Source organism: Argopecten irradians, chromosome 1, assembly GCF_041381155.1.
Source record: "Argopecten irradians isolate NY chromosome 1, Ai_NY, whole genome shotgun sequence".
NCBI lineage: Eukaryota > Metazoa > Mollusca > Bivalvia > Pectinida > Pectinidae > Argopecten > Argopecten irradians.
This window is the reverse complement of record NC_091134.1, coordinates 62130915-62155458: the sequence shown is the minus strand read 5'-3', so window position 1 is coordinate 62155458 and position 24544 is coordinate 62130915. Positions and strand designations below refer to the sequence as shown.

The window sequence follows — 24544 nt, the reverse complement described above, 5'->3', positions numbered from 1 at the left end:
GTTGTTTTGTATACAGATAAATATGTTGTTGGTTTTGTATACAGATAAGATATGGTGTTGTTTTTGTATACAGATAAATATGGTGTTGTTTTTGTATACAGATAAAATATGTTGTTGGTTTTGTATCCAGATAAAATATGTTGTTGGTTTTGTATACAGATAAAATATGTTGTTGGTTTTGTATCCAGATAAAATATGTTGTTGGTTTTGTATCCAGATAAGATATGTTGTTGGTTTTGTATCCAGATAAGATATGTTGTTGGTTTTGTATCCAGATAAGATATGTTGTTGGTTTTGTATCCAGATAAAATATGTTGTTGGTTTTGTATCCAGATAAAATATGTTGTTGGTTTTGTATACAGATAAATATGGTGTTGTTTTGGCAAATACATATTATTCTGGCGATTTGCACACGTGAAATTTGTTCTTTAATTAGGTTCACAGATCAATATTTAATTTATCCAAAGACATAAATTGCTGAGGTTTATACTTAGTTTGGTTGTTGATTGAATGGGTAGAAATAAATGTTTACTTACGTTGACTGTTTTGATACCAATGTTGACGTCCGACTTTAACTTGTCATGACATTAAGATATTCATGAAATAATAGTTATGAATTTGATGTTCCATTTAGCCACGTGTGCATGTCTTTCGTTTATCAAATCAGAGCAGAAATGACGTCTATGTTCTTACTACTGTTCCAGTAGTTTCATTTGGGAAACGTATATAAAATTGAAAGCAAACTTTTTCAACTTAACAGTATGTGATTTTTTTTCAGTCGACATTTTAAGTAGTTTAAGTTATTTTACCACAAGAATTCGCCTTGTATATTTATCAGGGTAATTTTTACACGCTCTTTGTGTGAAAAAACGATAACTGATAAAACAGACAATCGAACAAATGCTCTAGCGAACCGTAAAATGCATGTGACATTTCACCAAATGTTAGAAATGATAATTTCACTAAAAGGTTTCAGGAGTAAATATATGCACACCGAGGCTACAATAGTTACAGCGTGACCCCGATCGCTATTCCTGTCACGTGTCTAGATCGAAAAGATTGAATATTTTCCATATTTTGGTTAAAATATGATAATTTTAAAGATAGATCTGTCTATACAACTTCCTATCGGCGAAATCTTTTCGGGTACCGCCATCCGGGCTATCGGTAGAGGAATATACCTAACGTTTATGTGTTAATAACTACAGGTGTTAATGAGGCTAGAGTATGTAGCGTTCCCCTAATAATAGATGATACACGTGGTGTTTACTTCCCCCTATCTCAGACAACAATCTTACTGTTGTGTTTCTCATAATTAGCTATAATTTGGCGCGTTTTACCGGTTGTAACGTCACATACTGTTCCCCTATATCTTATATACATGTAATATACATGTAAATGCTCTAAGAAATTGATTTGTGTATTTATATATCATTTCACAATTGACCAGATTTATATACATGAATATATATACGTGTACATTAGATAAAGTTAATGTATCCATGAATGTACCACTAATGTATACCGAAACTCAGACCACGAAACCCTCGAGGGACAGTTTATATGGGTGTATTTTCTCCGGTTTTCCTGGATCCCTTTCCTCCAAACCGAATAGTCCTTCTATATCCCGTATGTTAGTAGAACGTAAAACAAAATCGAGTTTGTTATGAAAATCACCTCTGTGTCGCGAGTTCTAAACTAACCGCGACAATCGACAGATACTGACGTAGGTCGGTGGTTTTTTCTCCTGGTACTCCGGACCATGACTGTTCATGTGATGTAAACTTAAAAACTGAACCTTACACATCCACCCATTGATTCATTTTGTGTTTTATTTTATCATTATTTCGAAATGAATGATTATTTGGAACGCATGGTTGGTCGATAATTTGAAAAGTTTTAATGTGATTCTATTGGTCTATGATTCCTATCAATGTTGATATAGAGGAATTATTGATACATACATCTGCATTCTGACTAATTAGATCCAAACAATGATGGAATTCCGTAGATAACTCTTTACATAGAAATGATCATGTATTATCTAATTAATGGAGATAATTTTTTAATCTGTTCGCGATACGGATCTAATAAAACACATTTTATTGCTGACAAATATCATAATGAATATACTTTGTATTACTCATTGTTTTTAAATTAAAATGTTATGCTGATTATCTATTGTTAATGATATTCGATCCTAAATAATGTGACATTCCGGTAAGTATATATATAAATAAATCGGTAAAAAGTCACTGGCTATGGTTCATATACAACGTAAACCAACAAGCAAATCTAGTGTACTTTATTTGCAAAGAGGTTCTGTTAACTCGCTACAGTTTTAAATAAATATACATGTACAAATATGAACATTACTACAATGTGTAATACACAGATTAATTGTTATATCACTTCAGTTGACTTAAACGTCATAAAATGCTTTTAGTTTTATCAATTAATTTTTCTTTTCATAAAAATATAAATTTTGTCATTTTATTTGATTTCTTCAAATCTTAACAGTATATACAGCATAAACATTTATGAAATTCTAGAACACTGTATATTAAAACTAATACAAATAGAAATCAGAAAAAACTTGTGGGATCTAAGCAGAACCTTCAAAACAAAGACACGAAACGTTAAAGCTAATGTAAAGAAATCGTGACTTCAATACCGAGATCTCTAGCATGTAGTCCCCGTGTGTAATGCATTACATAACCGCCCAAACGACAATCTACTTGTCGATACATCATCATAAATTCAATAAAGTAACATTCTCACTGAAAAGAAAATATTCCACCAACAAGTGAGGGGCGGAGACACGGTGTAGGATAAAAGACAAGAGAAGCAATTGAAGTTAGGCACGGCAGGCTAACTATGAATGATTGACATTTGGTTGACTTGCCTTTCCGCGGATATCAAAGGAATAGTAGCCACGCCCCCTCTTGTGCGGAGTATCAATTTTACATGTAATATGTCCCACAGAAAATAGTCCACATTTTATCCTAATTCAAAACTCAAATTAAGAAGTTTTTGAACTAGATGACGGTCGTATTAGCCTCAATAAGGTTTTATTTTGTTGGAGATGTCTTTACTTCGGAGAATCATTTCCTGGTTTAGGATTTTCGTCCGATGATCACCGTAGCGCATTGATCGTTTAAGCACGCCGGGCTGTGTGTGTTTACAGTAGTGCGAGCGGGGTCTGTACATATTATAAACAGTGTGTCTATATCGCTCCCACAGTTGGCTGCTCGGTTCATACACACACAGGGAGCATGTGTCTATCGTCGACATATCAACATTGTACTGCTGGTGTTGTTGATAGACGACTTCATCAAAGCAACACATAAGTACCAAATTGGGATATATATCGAATTATCTTCGGACGTCCTATGTATGCATTCTTCAAAATGTATGTTTGGATTTTAAGTGTTTTATTTGTCGTCTGCTACGCTGTCCCGGGCTCGGTGCATGGTATATCACCGTTTGACACACGACCCCACTATCAAAGATGCGAGAGAATAACAATCCCGATGTGTTTGGATATGAAATACAATTTGACTCGCATGCCAAACCTTGTCGGACATCATAATCAAAAGGATGCGGCGATACAAATTCATCAGTTTTTACCACTCGTACAATTAAGCTGTTCAAGACTATTACGTTTTTTCTTGTGTTCACTGTTTGCCCCCATGTGTACAGAGATGGGAGATGAAACGTTCATCATACCTGTTTGTCGTTCAATGTGTATTGAGGTACGGACAAAGTGTGAACCTTTACTGAGCAGGTTCAGCTTCGAGTGGCCTGCAATGTTAGACTGTTCAAAACTACCGAATAAGGACGATCGGACATCTATTAATTTGTGTATGGAGGCTCCAAATGTCACCTCCGATCACGAGTTTGACACGGGAATGTTTGGTTCGGAAGCTCAGAGCGCCGAGTGGTGGAAGATATTGGAAAGTTGGAGGGAGAAAAAGATGCCAAATTACGGCGAAAACACTTCCAAGGTGAAAGGTATCAAAGGCGACAAAAATGTTAAAGCAACAAAACCCCCGCCTTACCAATGTCCCGATCGTTACGTGCACGTGGAGAAAATCGACAAGAACAACTCGTGTGCGCCTAAGTGTAACATTGATGTTTTCTTTCGTCAAGAGGACAAAAGATTCGCTGAGATTTGGACCATTGTTTGGGCTTCTTTCTGTTGTCTATCTACAGTAATGACATTTCTTACGTTTGTCATCGACACCAGCAGATTTAAATATCCAGAGAGGCCCATCATATTTTTGTCCATGTGCTATGCTATCTATTCCATGGCTTTTGTAATCAGAGCTATTACGGGCCCCAATGCTATTTCTTGTGATAAAACTCGAGATGGAACGGAGTTCTTGATACAGGAGGGTTTGGAAAGTACTTGGTGCATAATAGTGTTTTTAATTTTATATTTCTTCGGAATGGCAAGTTCCTTGTGGTGGGTGATTTTAACCGTCACATGGTTTTTGGCAGCCGGTAGGAAGTGGGGCCAGGAAGCAATAGAAGCCCTGAGTAGTTACTTCCATTTGGCGGCCTGGGCCATTCCCGCAATAAAAACCATCATTATCCTTACGATGCGTCGTGTGGACGGAGACGAACTGACCGGTCTGTGTTTCGTCGGAAACCAGGACCCAGCAGCTTTAACCGGGTTTGTTTTAGCACCTTTAATTGTGTATCTAATTACAGGCACATTGTTCATTCTTGCGGGATTCGTAGCTCTTTTCCGTATCAGAAACAATTTGAAAATGGATGGGAGTTCAAATATTAGAAAACTTGAAAAATTAATGGCCAAAATTGGCGTTTTCTCTGTCTTATATACTGTACCAGCTACCTGTGTTATTGGATGTTATTTCTATGAACGGGTTCACTTTCCAATCTGGACACAACAGTCTATGGACGCGCCATGCCGCGTGTCTAAAAACCACAAAGACTGTACGCTGGACAAGTCCATCCCGACGGTAGAGGTGTACATGTTGAAAATCTTCATGTCTCTCGTTGTCGGCATCACGAGTGGTATGTGGATTTGGAGTTCCAAAACTGCGAAGTCTTGGAGTAACTTTTGTTCACGGAGATTTACAAGACGGAAGTCCAATTTTAATGGTACAGGGACAGCAGGGTACCACCAGGCGCCCGTTATCGTGATGAAATCACAACATGGCCAAAAGTATGTACCCAAACCGAGCGGTTCACGGGTGTAACAGCAGTGTAGAGCTGTGAACAAATGTGTATAAATGTGTGGAAAGTGCCGTATGTGTGTCGGGATTCGTGTGCGACTGGAAAATTGGCGGAAGTTTTTATTAATAGTCTTTCAGGTTTTGTTTTTAATATTGCAATTACAGTGGTGAAATTTACGTGAATGATAAATTAATGTCTACATGTTGGAAGGTCTGAAAACATATATTGCGGTTATTGAAGATTTTAAAAACGTTAAATTTTTGGGGGAAAAATCACCAATTAAAAAACAGTGAATTTTACAGTGTTAGAGTTATTTAGCAATATTAAAATCTCGTCAAACGTAATACTTTAAAGTGCATAATCTCTAGAGAAGAGTGACGGGGTTTGTCAACGTAAAAACATAACCTTATTTTTCTGTACTAGTTATGGTTTTCCAGTACAAAATAATTACGTTAGGTAGGATAGGAACCGATTCATCAAGCCTTGTATTACGGTTTTATTTAGGTATGTTTAGGTAGCACAAGGTCGAGCTGGCAAAGGGAATTCTAGCTTTATTACAGTCTATCAACCAGCCTACTAATAGGGGTTTAATATTTCAACGTGGAATCTGTGTTTGTGTGTGCTATTACTGGGATCACAATACAGTGTCGTTGTATAACATTACACAAGGCTATCGAGTGTAAGATATATACACTGGTGCATTCAAGCAGTACTGTATTGTCGTCACGTCGTAAGTAGGGACATCAGATACCCCCTCCCATTCTCTACACACTAATGGTATAATTGTTCCATAATGTCCCTGCTTTGTCTATATACCCTTTGTTCTGATGGGCGGAGTTTAGCCAATTTTCTCCTACTTTTTATTTTTCAAAAAAGATAATTTCATTTAATTCTCAACTGGCTTGCTATATACGGTAGCAAACTTTTCACGTGTTTTTTTTATCGCTTCAAATTAAATCCCAGGACAAGAAGTATTCTTTTAAAACCTGTTGAACAATTACCACGTTGTTGAAGTTAAGTTTTTATTACCGACGGTCGTAAATTTTCTCCCATCTCGATTTGATATTCATTCGCCCTCCAGCAATTCTGTCGTGCTGTTTTAAATAAATTATTTTTTTCTTAAATAAGGAATTACTTATCACAAACAAGAATAATTCATGAGGCAGACAGCTAGTATTTATATTTCAGGGCAGTGATGCATTTCGCCCTGTAGTGGGAAGCGCCTATCGATTTGTTAATATACATGTGGCGAGTTCTGTGTACATCCCTGTAAAGTAAGAAATATGCTACTAAGTATATATCCAAAACGTTTAAAAAGTATTTCTTTATGTTTACAGTATAATGTTTCAGTCTTGGCAAATGACAGGGCTATTTACTATTACATACGTTTATTTATTTTCCCTCTCTTAAGGAATAGGAACCTTGTTTTTCTCGCTGTAAGTGTAGTGTTTTCCAGGCTGTTATTGTTTTACATAAATACGATATGTCCACTTGAGATAAGTGTGGGTAATCAAGGATAAGGTTGCCATATGTTTGGAACATTTTCCATTTTTTCCTCAGTTAATGACAATATTTTTCTCGTATAGGTTACAGCTTATATACACAACATCTACATCTACACGAGATTCTATTTTCAGTCACATTTTTGCGAGCACTGAAGATAGATCTCAATAATGTTATAAAATGTTTGGTTTAGTTATTAAGTAATTTTGTGAAAATTCCACGTTTTTTCTTTCATTTTGTTGGTTTTTGCTGGAGATCAAATGGCCGTTACTGCCGAGGCGGACGGCATTTTGATGAGAGCATGATAGTTTGCAGACGATACACCAATCTTAGGCCGCGGGGACTCGCTAGCTATTCCAGCTGCCGCTAATTTCATACTTTCTTTTCATCTTTTTCTGTTTGTTACTGGGGCTTGGATGGCGAGTACCACTTTATGAACTATAACATCCATGCAGTTCATTTCGTGTATACATATTACACGAGCTGGCGGAATGGAGAATTTTTTATTTCTTTATCCGGAGTTTAGGTTATATTTTCCTTGTTTGCGCCAAATTAGGTCTAAGTTTCTATTTATGTTTAGGTGTTTTAATTATATTTTGGGAATATCATTTGTTTTTGTACGTTAAACTTTCTATCAAAATCTGTTACGTATGTATATTGTGTTTACATTAGATTGTAACACTACAGCACATGATTTTTTGCACGATGTTAATTTTAAAGCAGAAATTCAAAACAACTTCCTTTGTTCAAGTTTAACAATATCGCAGACAATAACTCTCTCTTTCTGCCCCTTGGTTCGTGGAACTGATTCCTGTGTCCCTGAGTTCGTGATACTTATTCCTAGGTCCTTGAGTTCGTGGTACTGATTCCTTTGTGGACCCATGAGGTCGTGGTACTGATTCCTGTGTGGACCCCTGGTTTCGTGGTACTGATTCCCGTGTCCCTGAGTTCGTGGTACTGATTCCTGTGTAGACCCCTGAGTTAGTGGTACTGATTCCTGTGTAGACCCCTGAGTTCGTGGTACTGATTCCCGTGTCCCTTGGTTCGTGGTACTTATTCCTGTGTCCCTGGGTTCGTGGTACTGATTTCTGTGTCCCTGAGTTCGTGGTACTGATTCCTGTGTCCCTGGGTTCGTGGTACTGATTCCCGTGTCCCTGGGTTCGTGGTACTTATTCCTGTGTCCCTGGGTTCGTGGTACTGATTTCTGTGTCCCTGAGTTTGTGGTACTGATTCCTGTGTCCCTGGGTTCATGGTACTGATTCCCGTGTCCCTGGGTTCGTGGTACTGATTCCCGTGTCCCTGAGTTCGTGGTACTGATTCCTGTGTCTCTGGGTTCGTGGTTCTGATTCCTGTGGCAGTGGGTTGGTGGTACTGGTTTCGGTTTTATATAAATTAAATCACTGTTTTCTATAGGTATCGAACCCAGGACCTCGGGCTCATTAGTATAACGCTGAACCTATCGAACCAAAGAGATCTCTTAAGCACTGATGGGTGCGTTGCGAACAAAGCTTATATATAGTCTAGTATTGAGTCATTGGTTTCTATTTTCCAGTTTATAGGTATATTGTTATAGTTCGGCCTATATTACACTATTGATCATGGCGTGTTACACTTGACTGTCTAAGATATTCGGATAACTTTAAATTACTCTCCTGTCGCCCTGACACATCAAAGCTATATTTATATCAATATTCTAATGAAGCAATTTATTTTTACTTCTGTATTTACATATTGATAATGTGATATGGGTTAGACGTTGGACTAGCTCAAATCATTTAACGTTGATGATACCAATAGAATATATAACTCACCAGGGACCATAGGGATCATGGTAGGGAAACAGTCTTAGATAGTTAAAAAGTTAGGAATTAGATTTGTTTCACAATGTATTATACGTTCAAATGTTTTACGTGCTCTCCAGTCGTTTTAACAGGCTATTAGGACCAAACATGTAATAGTGTTGTGTAGTCTGAACCTATGTGTAACGCAATGAGAAGTACCGTATGGCTAATTTTGATGTTACAATATGTGGAGCAAGGTATGTCTGCCGAGTAATCACAGCTATAGATATCCTAGGTAAGAAGACATTATTTAGATACACAGGTGTACACTTAATGCATTATCTGGTGAAATACCAATGGTTATTAGCTAAGGGACCATAATAGATATTCCTATTAGCCTATACTAACAGTATTACCATGTTTCTCGAACCAAGAGACGTCAACTTGCAATTTTAATATGAAAAACATCCCACTTCCTGTATCAACACCTTCTCAATGTTCCGGATTTAGGTAAAATACCTTTATGTCATGTCCGTCTAGGAACCACAAATCTACGTCGACATAATGTATCAAATTAACGTAATTAATTTGCCCGTTAAGTCAGAATTTTAAATTACTGGTGCGTGTTGATAATTAATTCAAATTAATATATCCTCAAATGCAATGCTTTTTCATTCTCATTAACCCAATCTTTCTCGGTTAATTTAAAAAAAAATATTCATGACATGATATATTTAGATACGCAAAAGTACAAAATAATTTTACCTAGGCTGTTTTTATTATACATTTTTTGAAAAAAAGTTTTTAGCTGTAAGTATTTTAGGTTAGAGAAAGCCTAAAATATGCGCAAACAATTGCTGAACTTGGTATTGACAGAAAACTCATATCGCATATAGGTTTTCTTGGTTTCATTGATAACGTCTATTTTTATGTAAAAGACCTTTTTTGTTTTATGTGTTCTTATAAAATTAAAATACAATTTTAGACTTTTGCCGTGTATGGCCCACAGACTCCTGCTAAAAAACACCATGATAAAAAGGTATAGGATTTTTTAATCGATCACCTTAATTTGAATCAACTTTAGAATTTTGATTTTCATTGTTCAAGTACACGCGAGGTATTGCTATAAGGGTTGTCTTTACCTTCGACCCCTGAGAACTGTTTTACCTGGATATGATTAAGAGATTAGAGATGTGCCTGATAATGATCGTCCCTACTAATTAGAATCTGCCATCTTTTTTTATTTTCATTTTCTGTCAATTTTGTATCGATTTTCATAGTTTAATTACCTTGGCGACCCTCTCGTGTGGAAATGAAACTTCCTTCAAGGTCACACTGACTGTAAACTGTTCATTTACGTTTGAATGTATACGTTTAGAGTGAGATTACTCAGTTATTTTACTATTGTATAATACTTGGGTATTGTAGATTCGATTTATTCCATTCAATGTTAAGTTTGGATAGAAAATCGTACTTATTTTTGGCACTTAAACGATTTGTAACAATGGCTATGAGTAGAGTGGCGTGCGAGGACCATTACCTCTCAACAAATAGGAGCATAGATTTATGATAAGTCTTTGATCTAAAAGTACTACACTAAATATTTTTTCAACGGGCTGTTTGATGAAAGTGAACATGTTTGTTTTTGTCGATATGGCGCTGTACTACATACTCTGGCCTTGTAGATGTTTCGCCGTCATTGATCGGCCTAAAATCAACAAAAATAGCATTTATGATATTCACCCATCTAATGAAATCCCGAATGGTGTTCATAGGGACATAACAGCAGCCATAAATCACCCTTTTCTTCAGGCCTGGGTGATTGAACTTGTCTTTTTATACATATATACACCAGATAGGAATTTCACATTTAGCCATGAACTAAGCTATGAAATATATTCAGATTTTATATGTACTTTAGTATATATTTGTAGGTTATATACTTACGTTAAGTATTTCCTCCGTCGTCGGGGATTGTAGACTAACGTAAAACTCTGTAAACGTTATGCCTATTATAAAATGACTTTCTTGAACAAAGGAAAAATAAAACATTTGGTACTTTTGTCTAGTCTTAACTCACTGCGATAACACGTGGACCAAAATAGATATAAAATACTATTCCTATTCAATTCCCTCTATAATACACGGCTTTACAATTTCGTTTGGATATCACTGGAAAATTAGAAATATATTCATATGTTAAATGGGACGATCGACAAGCATTGTGCCCGCGTACTAAAGCAGTGCTTTGATGTCCACGATCAACCAGCTCTGTCCTTTGTTGTACATGTCGGCTTGTATTGCCTACATAGATCGACACAGATTTCAGTTGAAGTATTGCTGTATGTATTTTTTTCTGGTGTTAATTTCTTACCTGGATCTGAAGCGATCATAGTTTATATAAGACATTTCTTAATCCAAAGAAAAGTGTACTTTATGATGCTTTTTGTCAGAAGTTATTTACTCGGTAAAGTAACTGGTCGCAATTTTCTTTAAAGGCCCACTACCTTTCCCATACGGCTTTCTATTTTTTAAAATGGGAATGTAAAACAAGATCGATAATTTTGTAGAGTTGCAAAAGTTATTAGCTTACCGTTAATACTACATTTATCATCACCTTCTGAACGATTTGATTAGAATAAATAAAATGTTTATTTTCATAAAGCGGGTCGTATTATGTTTCCCGCCGTCGTCCTAAGTACCGCGCTGTAGTTGATTATCATTGCGCCAGACGGCAAAACAGCGAATTGACTCTCCAATGTTTTCATATATTACGCAGGAAATCTTGCATATGTTTGGTGTCGTAACCTTATTTTAGGTCATCGGTATGCATTTTCTGATGTTATTAATGTTTTTTAAGAAACCTTTATATTTTGCTCCGGAAAGGTAATGGGCCTTTAAGTTGAAATAATTTTCACTGTATGGTATTTCTCAACTACTCAACTATTGTTTTTTACAATATTGCTCATCGCCAACATTGTATGTCATTCATGTGATTTTTTTTTTATATATTTCAGTTTTTTTGACAAGGTCGATCATATAGTTATAACATGAAAAATAGAGGAAAACCTGCCAAAATCTGTTTATATTATAAGTGAATCGAAAGTCCGTGTGAGATTTAAAGGTAATTGTGAGGTAAAGCTCGATTTGAGATGCGAGAAGATATGCGGCGCACTTTTGTGAGAATGGTAGTGCTCGGTTTGAAGCTGAATGGCCAATTGAATGTAAGAAATTGTTTTGTTTGTGGATTTATGAGAAAGTGTATAATGTATAATTATATAGTGCTAGATGCAACAGATAGTTGCATCTTTAAACCAATTTGTAAAAATTGATGGCGTAATGTCTTTGAATAACGTCTCCTGGCGGTGTTCATATGAAGCAATAGTTAAACTATCAGGGGACGCTACTCTCGTGACATGACGTCAGCATTGCATTATAATGCCACCCAATTAGGAGGCAATTTTTTCAAAGTTGTTGATATTGTAATATGGCAAAAAGTTTATTAATAAAATATTGTTTTTCTTAAAAAGACTTCATGGTTTATAATTGCGTAATCTCATTTTTGTATTTTAAAGCAAAACTGCAATGAAAGTACTTCCGGTAATGGGTTTCATGAAAACAGTTCCACATATAGTGCCAATATTTCTATAGCGACACTTCCGGTTAACGAAGTTACCAGTTAGTTTAGAGATATCGTGCAGATTTTCTCAATAACTAAACATTTTTCCTTCTAAAAAGCTTTTATATTCATTATATACATTTTGCTTTTATGATAATGTATAGGGAAGGAGATAATATTGTAACAATGCCATGTGACAACCTAACACCGTCTCCCTAAGGGCGATGTTCAGTGTGATATTGAAAGGCTTAAATAAGATGGATGTCAATGAAGAACTGTTGTGAATATAAATTACACGCAGTGATGGTGTTTTATGAGGGATAACTAATATATGCATATCAGAAGAGCTGGGCTTTACAGAGATGTCTTTCTACACCGGCTTGGCGATAACGCATTATTAAGGAAATAAAAAAAATAGGCAAAAAAGTCTAATGTCTACCGGCTGACTTGGAATTTCTTACAATATTAGTTTTTAATTTTATCACCAAGCGCATCTTGTGTGCTATCTTGAAATCATGTTTTCAACATATTTCGGCCTCTATCAGAGTTAAAATCACCCTTTTCATGATGAGTACTTTTACGTGTAATATAGCGGTATGATTTGGCAAGTTTTCAGCACCCTGGTCGGTATGCAAATGTGGATTACCCGTGTGTCGGTCCACTGCCTTCCGTCCTTAGGATTTCTGAGATCAACCGATACCCAAATGATCTGATCTATAAACTGATATCCAAGGCGGGATGTGTCTGATGTTCTTGTTTAGCATGTATATTATGGCAGTTTTCAGATGGTGTACAGCGATATTTCATTCGCCCTTTTGAAGCTTGAATATATGTTACACACTTTTAATCGCAGCTCTTTTTCTTTCCATTTTTTGTTTAGATTAATCTTGAGTGGTTGTACGTTTGTAGAAACTCCGCTTAATCTTCCACATTTGAGCAGGTCCATGATCCACGATTTATATAAATCTCTCCGCCCGTGGATTGATATGGGGCGGTAAGACGGCTGCTGCACCGCGTAGCGATTTCAAAGCAGGGTTTTAAGGAAGCTTGAGTGGAGCCAAATACTACGTACTCCAAGGAGATTAAATTAGGGATATCTCGTCTTCAATAAAACAACTTCTAAGGCGTCTGGACAGAGATTATTAGGAAACTTATATGTATAACCGTACATATCGGCAGCACGTGAGGCTTATTGGCACTAGACTGACAGAAAATTTGTGAAATATTTATTTATAGCGATGCTTATAAAATTAAATAATGGCTTATGTATCGCCCAAGTTACTAAAAAGTTTGTTTCCAAGTCCGAAGAAACGATTTCGGTTATTTATGTATACCATGTGTTGTGTCATCATAATATGGTATTAAGAATTGAGCGACCAACCTGAATAGTCTCAATGTCAAGGGAGAACTTGAGGAAAACATCAACAAAATGTAGAAAGGTCTTAAAGGATACGAAATGATCACCATGGGTTTCACAATAGTAGGCTTGTGCTTCACCGACTACAGTAAGCTGTTATATGAAACGTCAAACCAGTGTTAAACCAGATCAGTCTGTAGGAACTTGAACATTATTTTTATTCCGTGTTTCGTCTAGGCGTCAGAGATCCAAGTTCCACATCTACCAGGGGTCTTTTTATGTATGAATGAATAGATACAGAGCCAAATGTATATAACTTTCCTCGAACACTCCTGTTTATACCTACACACTGACACAGCATTGTTATCATCATTTAATGAATTTTAAATGGAAGCTTATTAAAGGTCTCATTAATAAGTAAAAGGATTTGTGAATGTGGAATAGCGGTGGGTGTACTCTGGCTGGTTGCGCTGGCAGACTCCGCCTGATCGGTTGCCGGCACGATCAGCCTAGACTTCTAGTCTCACTTACTATTGATCCACTCACAATAAAAACCAACCTAGTAGGTTTGCATTGATTGAAACTGTATCTATGTAAGTGTACTATGCTTACTCACATCCATTGCTGTCATTAGAAGCAATAAATTAGTGAAATATGGCGATAAAATCGTTATATCTGTACTTCGCCATCTAGCTGCATCCCGGGTGTTCAGCATCCGAAGATCGATACCATTGGGTTACGGTAGGTTTTTTTCTGAGCTTACGTTATAATACGGACCCACCGCTGCTGACGTTGGTAAATTCCTAGAAACATTAACTCTGGTCCGAATCTTATGGTATGTTATAACACACAATTTCACGTGAAATCGTTAGCACGTGTGAATGGTCCTTCTGGACATCTGACGTCACATTTCTCCACGTCACAGAGTAGATGACTTCCGGTTCCTATTAAAATGTCCAAATACTAAGCACGTATTTCTAAGTAGAGTTTTCCTAATCCCTTCACACCTAAATCTTTTCCGGGTCGTAAATGGTTAAGACCAGGCATCAGCCACCATATTGCATATAACACGGTTAGCAACAGAGCGGCTATCTATCGTACGGTTATAACTCTGCTGATATTTGAAAAGGTTTTTTCATTGCTTACATTTGGTATTATTTAGCATTCTACCAACAGGTAACATCATCGAGTGATTACCTGTGCGTGGCAAACATTCCCGTAGTATGTTCGTATGATTTTGGTAGGTTTGGTGTTAATTCTCTTTAGCATACTGTGCTTTATTCGTAATGATGTCACTTCATTTTTCGTTATCAAATATCACATCCGTTACGTGAAATGACCTAGATAAATAGTTAAGGAAGTTACAACCCTCTTTTTAACCGATACATAAAGAGATGTTTGTTTTTACCGGAAACACCGTCACATAGAGTTCCATCCGGAGCCTTTAACAGGAGGTTGCGCTCATGTCAACATGTCCACAACTACTGTATCCGGCGATGTTCGTGTTATACTGCCGCAGATCGAGGCACATAAAGAAACATTTAGTGTTGTTGAAATCACATCACCTCGCTTCAGGTGATGGGATATATAAAGCAATAATGTTTGTGTTAAAATTGCCTATTTTGCTTGCGATGCCTGGTATTTAAGTATAGATGTAGAGGACTGACGATTGGAATGCACGATAAAGGTGTCCTCAAAACTCACAGGTAAATACATCCATCCTGGCTGTCAATTACTAAGTATCAAAACTCACAGGTAAATACATCCATCCTGGCTGTCAATTACTAAGTATCACCACCGTATTTAAACATCAAGATATTGTTATTATCCAGTTGTTGCTGTTATTGTTGCTTGGCTGTCTGTCGAACCTGTTGGTTGATGTTGCTTTCCTGATGCAAATGTTGTTATAATAGATATCGTTACTTCCATGTCGTATATTGCTGCTGTTGGTTTTTTTTTCAGTGTTGTTGCAATAGTTATTGCTGTTTTGCTATTACCATTGGTTTCCCATCGTAGCTGTTTTAATTATCATTGATGTTGTTTCCGTTGTGTGGTTGGCCCTCTTCATATTCATCTGTTAAGTTTGCAGCGTTATCTTGAACTTGTTGATGCCAAATATATGTGAATATGAATTATACTGGAGTAGGATTAAAACTGTCCAGACATTTTGAAAAAGAGATATACATGTGGGATTGAACATTCAAACACCTGAGCGACGCCCATAATTGATGAACATATGGTTCAACATTAGTTTTAATGTTGAATGCATTTACTATGAATCTAATACACATTAAATATAACTAATTTTGAACTGTTCGAAACACACTTTCATCAAAAATTGGTTTTGAAAATATGATGTCTGTAAATGCATTTTATATCTATAGGAAATGAAACTTATGTTGTAAAGGTTCTGGTAGTCTGCAATTAAAGAGTGCGGGTTTCACAGCAGTATATTACATGCAATATAATGAGATACAAAATACTGTAATGTTATGATGTGTGTGGAAAATATTGATATACTCAACTTTGAGATATTCAGATATTTTATTGCATCAAATTAAATCAACTAACATGCTTTTTTATTGTCAAAAGGTATATACATATGTCCCAATAAATTAAAATTCATACAACAACTATAAAATAGCAGAATAATCAATATTGGTATTTCTTTCCTGTTAAGTCGTGTTTAATCATGCATCTCGATACGAATTACTACCACTGACAGAATTTGAACTTAATACATGTTAATTGCGGTTTATCCTCCTCAACCAATTCATTTGCCGTTTGTTCTCTCTATGTAATGCTGGAAATAAACCATTACTGTTGACATTGCTCAGTACAGCAAAGAAGACCAACCAGATCATTCATTTATTTTGTAATTTTTAAACTTAGCAGCTCGATAAATTGAAACTGTCCGTCTTCAGCTGCAACAATGACATCCGCCATACAGGTCAAATCTCTATAAATGACAATTAATAGCAATGACCATTGATTCATTAGAATCTGGCAAATTCATTGTGATAGGGACAGCTAGAGCAGCCCTTTTACTCCCACTCTGTCCCCTAATAGAGGGTTACTGCGGATCTATACGGTACCTCACGTCCCCGGTCGTCACTTCGACCCCATACACGAACGTCCGGGTGACACTTTTCACACCGTTCGGTGTCACCACGTTGTATCCCAAACACGAGATACACAATACGGCACACAAGTGATGGGAGATAGGGAACATTCCTGTCCGTTAGGCCTCGTCCACCATGACTACGCTCCCCTCACAGCTCCGCCAGCATGGCGTACCTTGGCTCGTGTGCCCTAAGTATCTCAACGCATAACACTGTCACCTACCAGGCCAAAGGCGACATGTTTTACAATAATGTCTACAACTTATCGAAGATAATCAGTATTATATCAATTGGGGAAAAATCAATGTAGTTTCTTGTGCGTGTTTTTTGTTAAATGACACCATACATATTTTCGGTATCAAGGATGGTGGATCACATTAAAGCTGTCCTAGGTGTCACATCCATACTTGTATATGGTGCTCTTGTTGGACGCTGAAGATAGAGAAAACGTAAACAATCAACTTAGCACACACAGTTGACACTAGCTCGAGATAACACCCTGCATTCTGAATGTGCTATGAAAATAGCTTTGTATGTTTTGTCGTAACCCTGGGTCTGGCTCGACTTAAAATTGCCTGTGTGAATGAAGACATAAACAACTGTCTAGCTAAAAACGTGAACATTGTAATCAAACGTCTTCAAAAAATCGTAAATAAATCGCTATCATACCTTGCGTGTACACTTTTCTCCGAGACAGTGACGTCAGGCTTGCCCCTAGCAGTTGTTATGTAACGGAAATAAAAGCACGCTATCTTTGTTTTTTAAAATTAATTTCAATGTGAAGAAGTAGTGAGAACATGGAACGTTAATTATTTATAGAAAGAGATATGATGAACCATGATTGCCAATATTACATAAAATTCTTTCATTTCCGTTTTCGAGGTTGCTCAACAGTCTAGAAAAAACAAAAGGATGCTATGCTCAGTGTGGTGCCGTGGGTAGAAAACAAGCATCTCTCTTTTAAACATGCCCAAATACTGAAGATGAGGTGAGGTACCAAACATTTTTTCTTTCTTTAAGTAGATGATAGAAATCACCCCGTTGCATTAGGAGGACACGAGTATATCTTCTGCTTTGAGGACAACTGAAAGTCAAGGAATCTGACTAGTTATCTTCCACTTTGAGTGTCCCGGTATGACTGTCTCCTTGGCAGCCGTCCTCTATGACCACGTTTATTGGTGACCCGTATGCTGGTATAATCTTGTCATGATTCCAGTTGTTGGTGTACATTATGTCCGGGTATCATACCGGCCGTTGGTATCCCTTTGCAATTATTACATATAACAGAACTTCGAATACGTGGATTACCATTCTGTAGGTTAGACGTAGGGATAGTTTCTTCTTAGTCTTCAAACTACACATAGTACATGGCCAAATCCATGTTCGAATGGAAATCAAAACACGTCTTAGGGTTATCTTCGTAGTCAATCCGCATGAATAAATAGGAGTTGCAAACATTACATACACAGCTAAGTATGAAATGTATAAAGCTAGCGACATAAATCTTTAACTGTAACATGTTTTACGAGAGCTCTGTCAATGCATCTAGCGTATGTGACCTGTTTTATTTATACCTGCTAGCTATATTACGAAAACATTTCACAAATTATTGATTATTCTCATATAATCACAGAAAAAATGTTATTACACTGTATGGCTGGTTGAGCAGGGAACAGCTTGTTGTACAATACATATTCACCATGGAAACAGGATTTTTATAACCGGAATTAATCAAGTGTGTTAAACACGGCGTTCAGCATACGATACAAGTGTTCATGTAACCCTGATGTCCTCGTTTGATTCTAATCTCGTTCAATTACACGTGTGCTCGAGATTTGATGATCATAAACTGTATAAATACGCAATTTTCTCATTCATTCTTCTATGTCGGTAAAACCAATTTAAATCAAAATCACGTTCTGTAGTCGTAGATTTGACGCCACATTGAAGTATAAATATGCCGGATTCCTCATAGATGCACATAAACTAATTGTATTGGGATGAACTCTTACCAAAGGTCAGGCCGCTTTCCGTGCAGTTTATTGCACTATGTAATTATTTCAACATATGATAATTACGTACATTGTTGGGGAAGTATGTAGCAAGGCTACGCGTGTCACGCGTTATACGTTGTTATTTTTATTTACGACAAAATAACAACCTTTTGCCAAGGTTCAGCTGTACCTTGAGCATAATTAGCGTTAGTGGGTCACCCATGCAAAGGTGCACCTCTGTACTGTAGTTTGGTCCCTATTTTAAAATGTACTCATCCACTCACGGCATATAGTAAGTAAATATTATATTTGATATCACCACCAAACTATAACTTATATAAAGTTGTTGTGCCAGATCAGTGATTTCTGTGTACAAATCTATTACAACATTATTAGCAAAAAACGCCACATGTGGAGCCGAAAACTGAGTCATAAGTTCAGCAAAATGTAACGTTGGCGCAATTTCGGCATCTTCATCAAAATTGCAATAACGTTGAAGTGTGATTATACCAGCAACATTTACTATTTTGTCTGACTGTTTAGTCTTTAGACATATTAATAATACAGATGAACTCGTTGATGTGTCAACATTTTGACGTTTCTGTATGCTAACGCTACATATCTACTCGTTATAATGGACGCCGTATAATTAGCCCTGTTATCGTTTTCCTTATGAACCTTGTAACACTACCATTGGATATGTTTGGTAAGTATATGATTAATTTTATGATATCATCATTATGCGTTACTGTTGTGATTTGGTTTTATTTGTTGAATTAGAATCTATGACAAAGCATAACAGGTAAATAAATCATTGGACGCTAGCATTATGTGTAGGAATGGTGTTTACTACCTATTACTTATACTTTTATGTCAATAGTAAAGAGGACTTGTGGTTTTAAAAAATGTCGTTATGACACAGTTATACTACTGCTTGATTATAGTCGTCTTAAAACAACTGTTATCTACTGTGCTGATGATATGGAATTTTTAATAAGACAAATTTGGCTTTCGAGTGTGTTTACTCTTCTTTCTTCGACGCCGTTAAAGTTCGGTGAGCATTTAGAAACAGACTGCAATGGATGTTGGAAAGTGACTCCATGAAGATTAAAGGCATGGATTGATCGAAGACTCGAAATATAACTTCGGTGTAAACCCCATAGTATTGGATTGTGATTTAGTAGACGACTCGAGGAACGGTTTAAAGGGAAACATACAGTAGTAGACAGTTTGTGTTCAAACACAGCTTATTTTTAATTAAGACTGGATTAATTAACTCAAGGATATCTTAGTTATCACAATCAAACTTGATTTATAGCATGTGTTTGGGACGTTTGCAAGTCTAGACACTATTAGAACTACCCATGAGTATTTGACTATATAGATTAGACATATTGGACTGGACTCCATAAAAGATAAAATTAATTAGTATCTTTGATAATGTTTGCACCCGGATAGCTACCACTTGAGAACGAGGAGAAAGGGTCAAAGTTCAGACAGAGATGTCTTTATGTCTCCTATTAGATAACGAGAATACACAGCTAAGGTGTAGATAGTGCTATTCAATGTACCCTAGTCCGAGACTAGAATATCGCCGGCCATTGTTCCGTCGCGATCTCAAAGCGAAGTCTGCCCCTTGTGCTATACAGGTATATTGTAACTCTGTCCACATTAATGACATAATACGTAAATAGCTCGCCTACTTCAAACGATATTCACACAATGCCGACACGCCAGTTTTTTCAAGTGCAAAAAATATGTAACTTGTTTGAAGTTATACAATTTTTCTTATGAATTGAAATATAGATAAACACTAATTACATGTCGTCAGATAATGTGTGTGTTATCGGGAGACTTCTATACAGGGACGGCCTTGGTGTCGATATAATAGTCTATTGGTATCGGATAGCCTACCCATGTGTAGATAGGAACTATATGTACAGTGAGTAAAAAACTTGAACATTAGGGAGATTAATAGCGGTTTTCTCATGAAGAACCATTGGATACTGTTGAAATGTAATTATTATTAGAGTATCATAAGTTTTTTTTATACTTTTAGTGTGGTATGCTGGTGAGGTAATTCCCAGTGTTTTGTTCGGACGAATGGCCCAGGTCATGACACTTTTTTTGTTTGTTTGTTTGATTAATTAACGTCCTATTAACATCCATGGTCATGTAAGGACGGCCTCCCATGCATGCGGTGTGTTGCGTGTATGTTGTGCGAGGTGCGTGTTTCGGGAGACTGCGGTATATTCATGTTGTGTCCTCTTGTATAGTGGAACTTTTGCCCTTTTTATAGTGCTATATCACTGAAGCATGCCGCCGAAGACACCAAGCAACACACCCCACCCGGTCACATTATACTGACAACGGGCGAACCAGTCGTCCCACTCCCTTTTTGCTGAGCGCTAAGCAGGAGCAGAAACTACCACTTTTACAGACTTTGGTGTGTCTCGGCCAGGGGACAGAACCCAGAGCCTTCCTCACAGGGGCGAACGCTCAACTCAAGGCCAAAAGTGAGGCGGTGCCAAGGGAGGCATTAGGAAGGATAAAGTCAGTTAGGAAGAATAGAAAAGATAATATCCTAAATTTAGTCGCCTTTTACGATCATGCAATAGGGGCAGCAGGTACAATTCTAACGCCCTACCTGCAGGGCCTGGTCATGACACCAGTTCATCCTCTTATGCGGTTTCTGTATAAAACGGCACACCAACCTCCATTGTGTTTACATCCGAAAGTGAATAATAAACAGAAAACAACAAATCTGAGTTTGCCATCTCCAGTTGTCACGTCATTGGTAGTTGGAAACTATTACAGAACTGACAACTAAGCGTACCGTAGTATATTGAGCTGTGTCTGAGGTTAGTTTGGTTAATTAGACTTAATGTTCTATCGATAGCTAAGATAATGTATTGATAAGACGGCCTCTATTCAACGTGTTGCGCGTGTAAATGTCTATATTTTGGGAGACTGTGGTATATTCGTCTTCTGGATCTTTGTCAGCATTAGAACTGTATCTGCTGCCCACAATATGGTCGTAAAGGCGACTAAATTTGGGATATTTCATTTTTCCTTCTTCCTAACGGACTTTCCTCTTCCTTCTTAATGTTTCCCTTAATGCCGCCTAAAGCGTTACCTCACTGACGCATACCAACACTAAACAACACCGATCCAATTAAACTGACAAAAGGCAAACCAGTCGCCCGCTCTCTTTGTATGCTGGGCACCAAGCAAGAGCAGAAACTACCACTATTATAGATTTTGGTGTATCTCGGCCAGGGGACATAACCCAGTCTACCTCGCAAGGGCAAGCGCTCAACTTGATGCTGATGCCAAACGTGAAACAGCGTCAAGAGAAATTTAGAGAGGGAAAAAGTTGGTTAGGAATGAGGGAAAATATAAGATCCCAAATTCTGTCACCTTTTACGATCATCCAATGGGGTCAGAATGTACAATATGCGGTTTACCGGTCTCCATATATGATAATACATCTTGGTGCACGTTGATGGATTCACATTTCCAATTGAGTAGCCGGTTGAACATCCTAGTTTTAACAGTGATACCCAGATACCGGTTAATACACAGTTCACGGTTAAAATTTTACTTTGTCGAATGCACTAAAATGACACCTCATTAAATGACATTACACTGAGTACCAAGTACTTATGACCTGCATCGCTAGCTGCAGTAATTGCCTGTTATTATTGCGGAAATATATTTCGGGCTTCATAAACGTGGGTGGAAAAAATTACATAATTTGTTTAATTTATAGGTTCACGTGTATTAGGAAATTTAATAAGTTTGGGGACATCAGTAAAATTAGACAATTTTCATTTTGTTATCACATCTACCTATGTAGTTCGTTTTAGTGCATTAGCCCTGTATGAGGACTTTGTAATCTCCTGTTTAAAGTTAAAATATAGATACATGTAAGCTCTATATGATGTTAAATCAAATTATGCCCGGTGCCCTAATAATGCCGAGGTTAAAAGAACGTTTGGAAAATACTGACCCAACCCCCTATGACGCATAAAAACAACCTTGTCGAAACCACCTTTTTGGGTTATGAAGGGTGCCTGCAAGTTATCCGACAATTCCGGAACTTTTATACCGTCAATAGCTCCGATATGTGTGGGGTTATTAGTAACGCGAAACTAACAAATACAATATAATGGGGTAAGTATATCCTCGGCTAAAGTCAGGTCAGCATCGTGTCTAAGTATGTTACCAGACCTTCGTAATGAACCCCGCCAACCAGAGAGACAAACACGTGGAGAAACTCCCCGGGGGAAGGGGGGAGAGATTCTCATGTTATAGACTTACCAGAATGATCACTGGGATTGTGGTTTCGTCAGCTTTCTTCCCTACACAATGATCAACTCTGATGTTTATATCCGTAAATCTATGTAAAAATTGTTTCTTTTTGGAAATTGACATTCAAAGATTTATTTCTTTTCTAAATTGTATGAATAATGGCCTAGAATGAAAAAGTAACCAAGAAAATAAAAATAAAACATTGTTGCATTGTCCTGTATTTTTACATTAATCAATAATATTGCGAGGCAACTGACGTCAACAATTACTAGATAGAAGTATATGCTTTGATATAATTATAGAAATGTATTTAAACGTAACTTTATTATTTGTGTTTGCAGCAACTAACGTCTACAATGATTCTTTTGGAAAATGTTCAGTTCTTTTAATCTAAACACAAAGGACTGTTTGCCGTTTTCAAAATAAACTGACTAATCTTGGCCGAACTGTGAAAGGGATTAGTACCAATTTCCAGAAAACAATCTACGAAGTCTCAAAAACCATGTGGTGGGGTCTATTGCGTCGGTAGCACTGTGGGGTCGCAGCCTTTAAGAGGCCTAGCTAGGCTATCATATGCTCAATAAAGTTCTGTTTAAGCGGCTTGGGGAACTCGTAGTTTATCCCAAACAGCTGTCTATGTTTAATTCTGATAAAAAAAACGGTTAATTTATGAGAAAGAGTTTGTTTCATGTACCCTAAATTTAATAGCCTAGGATTAACGTTCCTTTAGTGGACCTGGTGAAATTCATGCTGATAACTAAATTCGAAACTCCCCAAGCTTACGGTATCATAAATTGGTATGATGACTTTTACATCCAGTTTAATTCGTGTTTTTAAATAAACATACTTGGTTTGAGACTCACTGATCTCACTACATTTTTTTTGAGGCTCTAATTGTTGTGATTTCACGAGAAATTAATTCACATGTATCTCGTTCGATTTATTCTCTAGTGTAACATTCACATTTATATCTGCATGTGGAATTTCATTTTCGAAAAAAAATTATGTAAACAAATGTAATGGACATGTTTTAAAAATTATAAAAAGTATTTGACAATTTAGACAGAATCGTCAAACATGCTAATAGGGTCTCGAACATGCCATATATTGATGATGTAATTCTTAGTTAAATGAAGGAGGAAAGCCTACTTTCTCAAAACAACAAAACCATAAAATAAAAGGCGTATGCTAATTGGTAATGCTTTATTTCTCACTTGAAATATCATAATGCGTGTGCGAAATATGATTTAGGGTTGGCACAGATGTGAGAAAAATCAAAATTGCTTTAAACGTGGCCATGACGATGTTTGAAATTAAATGTAATGCGATGCAGGAGATGTTTGTATAAATTGGCCATAGTCTTGCTTTCGTTATTGTTAAACGCCCGCGTAACAGCTCCCGAACGTAAGTGCTGTCCTGCTGTGAACATATTTCAATTTCGGTAATGCACCTGCGATAGTTGGCACAGTCCTACTGAGATCCAATGAGCACCAAATTGGACGAAGAATGTAAATTTTTAAGTGTTAACACGGATGGAGAATAGTGCCGTTGATGTGCCCGAAATGTGCTGAAAGATTCAGGAGATGTTATAACATTCACTTCCCCGATATTATGGCCCATAATGAACATAGTTGGCATGCATGTGAATG

General features: G+C 37.0%; 1 protein-coding gene and 1 long non-coding RNA gene across 4 annotated transcripts in view; both read left to right on the top strand.

Annotated features, from left to right (window-relative positions):
- The window catches only part of LOC138336853 (uncharacterized), an 81372-nt gene that overhangs the window by 35570 nt on the left and 21258 nt on the right, over positions 1–24544 (top strand). The window lies entirely within an intron of this gene.
- Positions 3210–12018, top strand: LOC138336807 (frizzled-9-like). Its single transcript, XM_069286395.1, has one exon. It carries the CDS (start codon positions 3393–3395, stop codon positions 5226–5228), a length of 1836 nt encoding a protein of 611 aa, XP_069142496.1. The 5' UTR covers positions 3210–3392; the 3' UTR covers positions 5229–12018.

Coding starts and splice junctions, on each gene's coding strand:
- LOC138336807 (XM_069286395.1), top strand. CDS start 3,393: ATGTATGCATTCTTCAAAATGTATGTTTGGATTTTAAGTGTTTTATTT.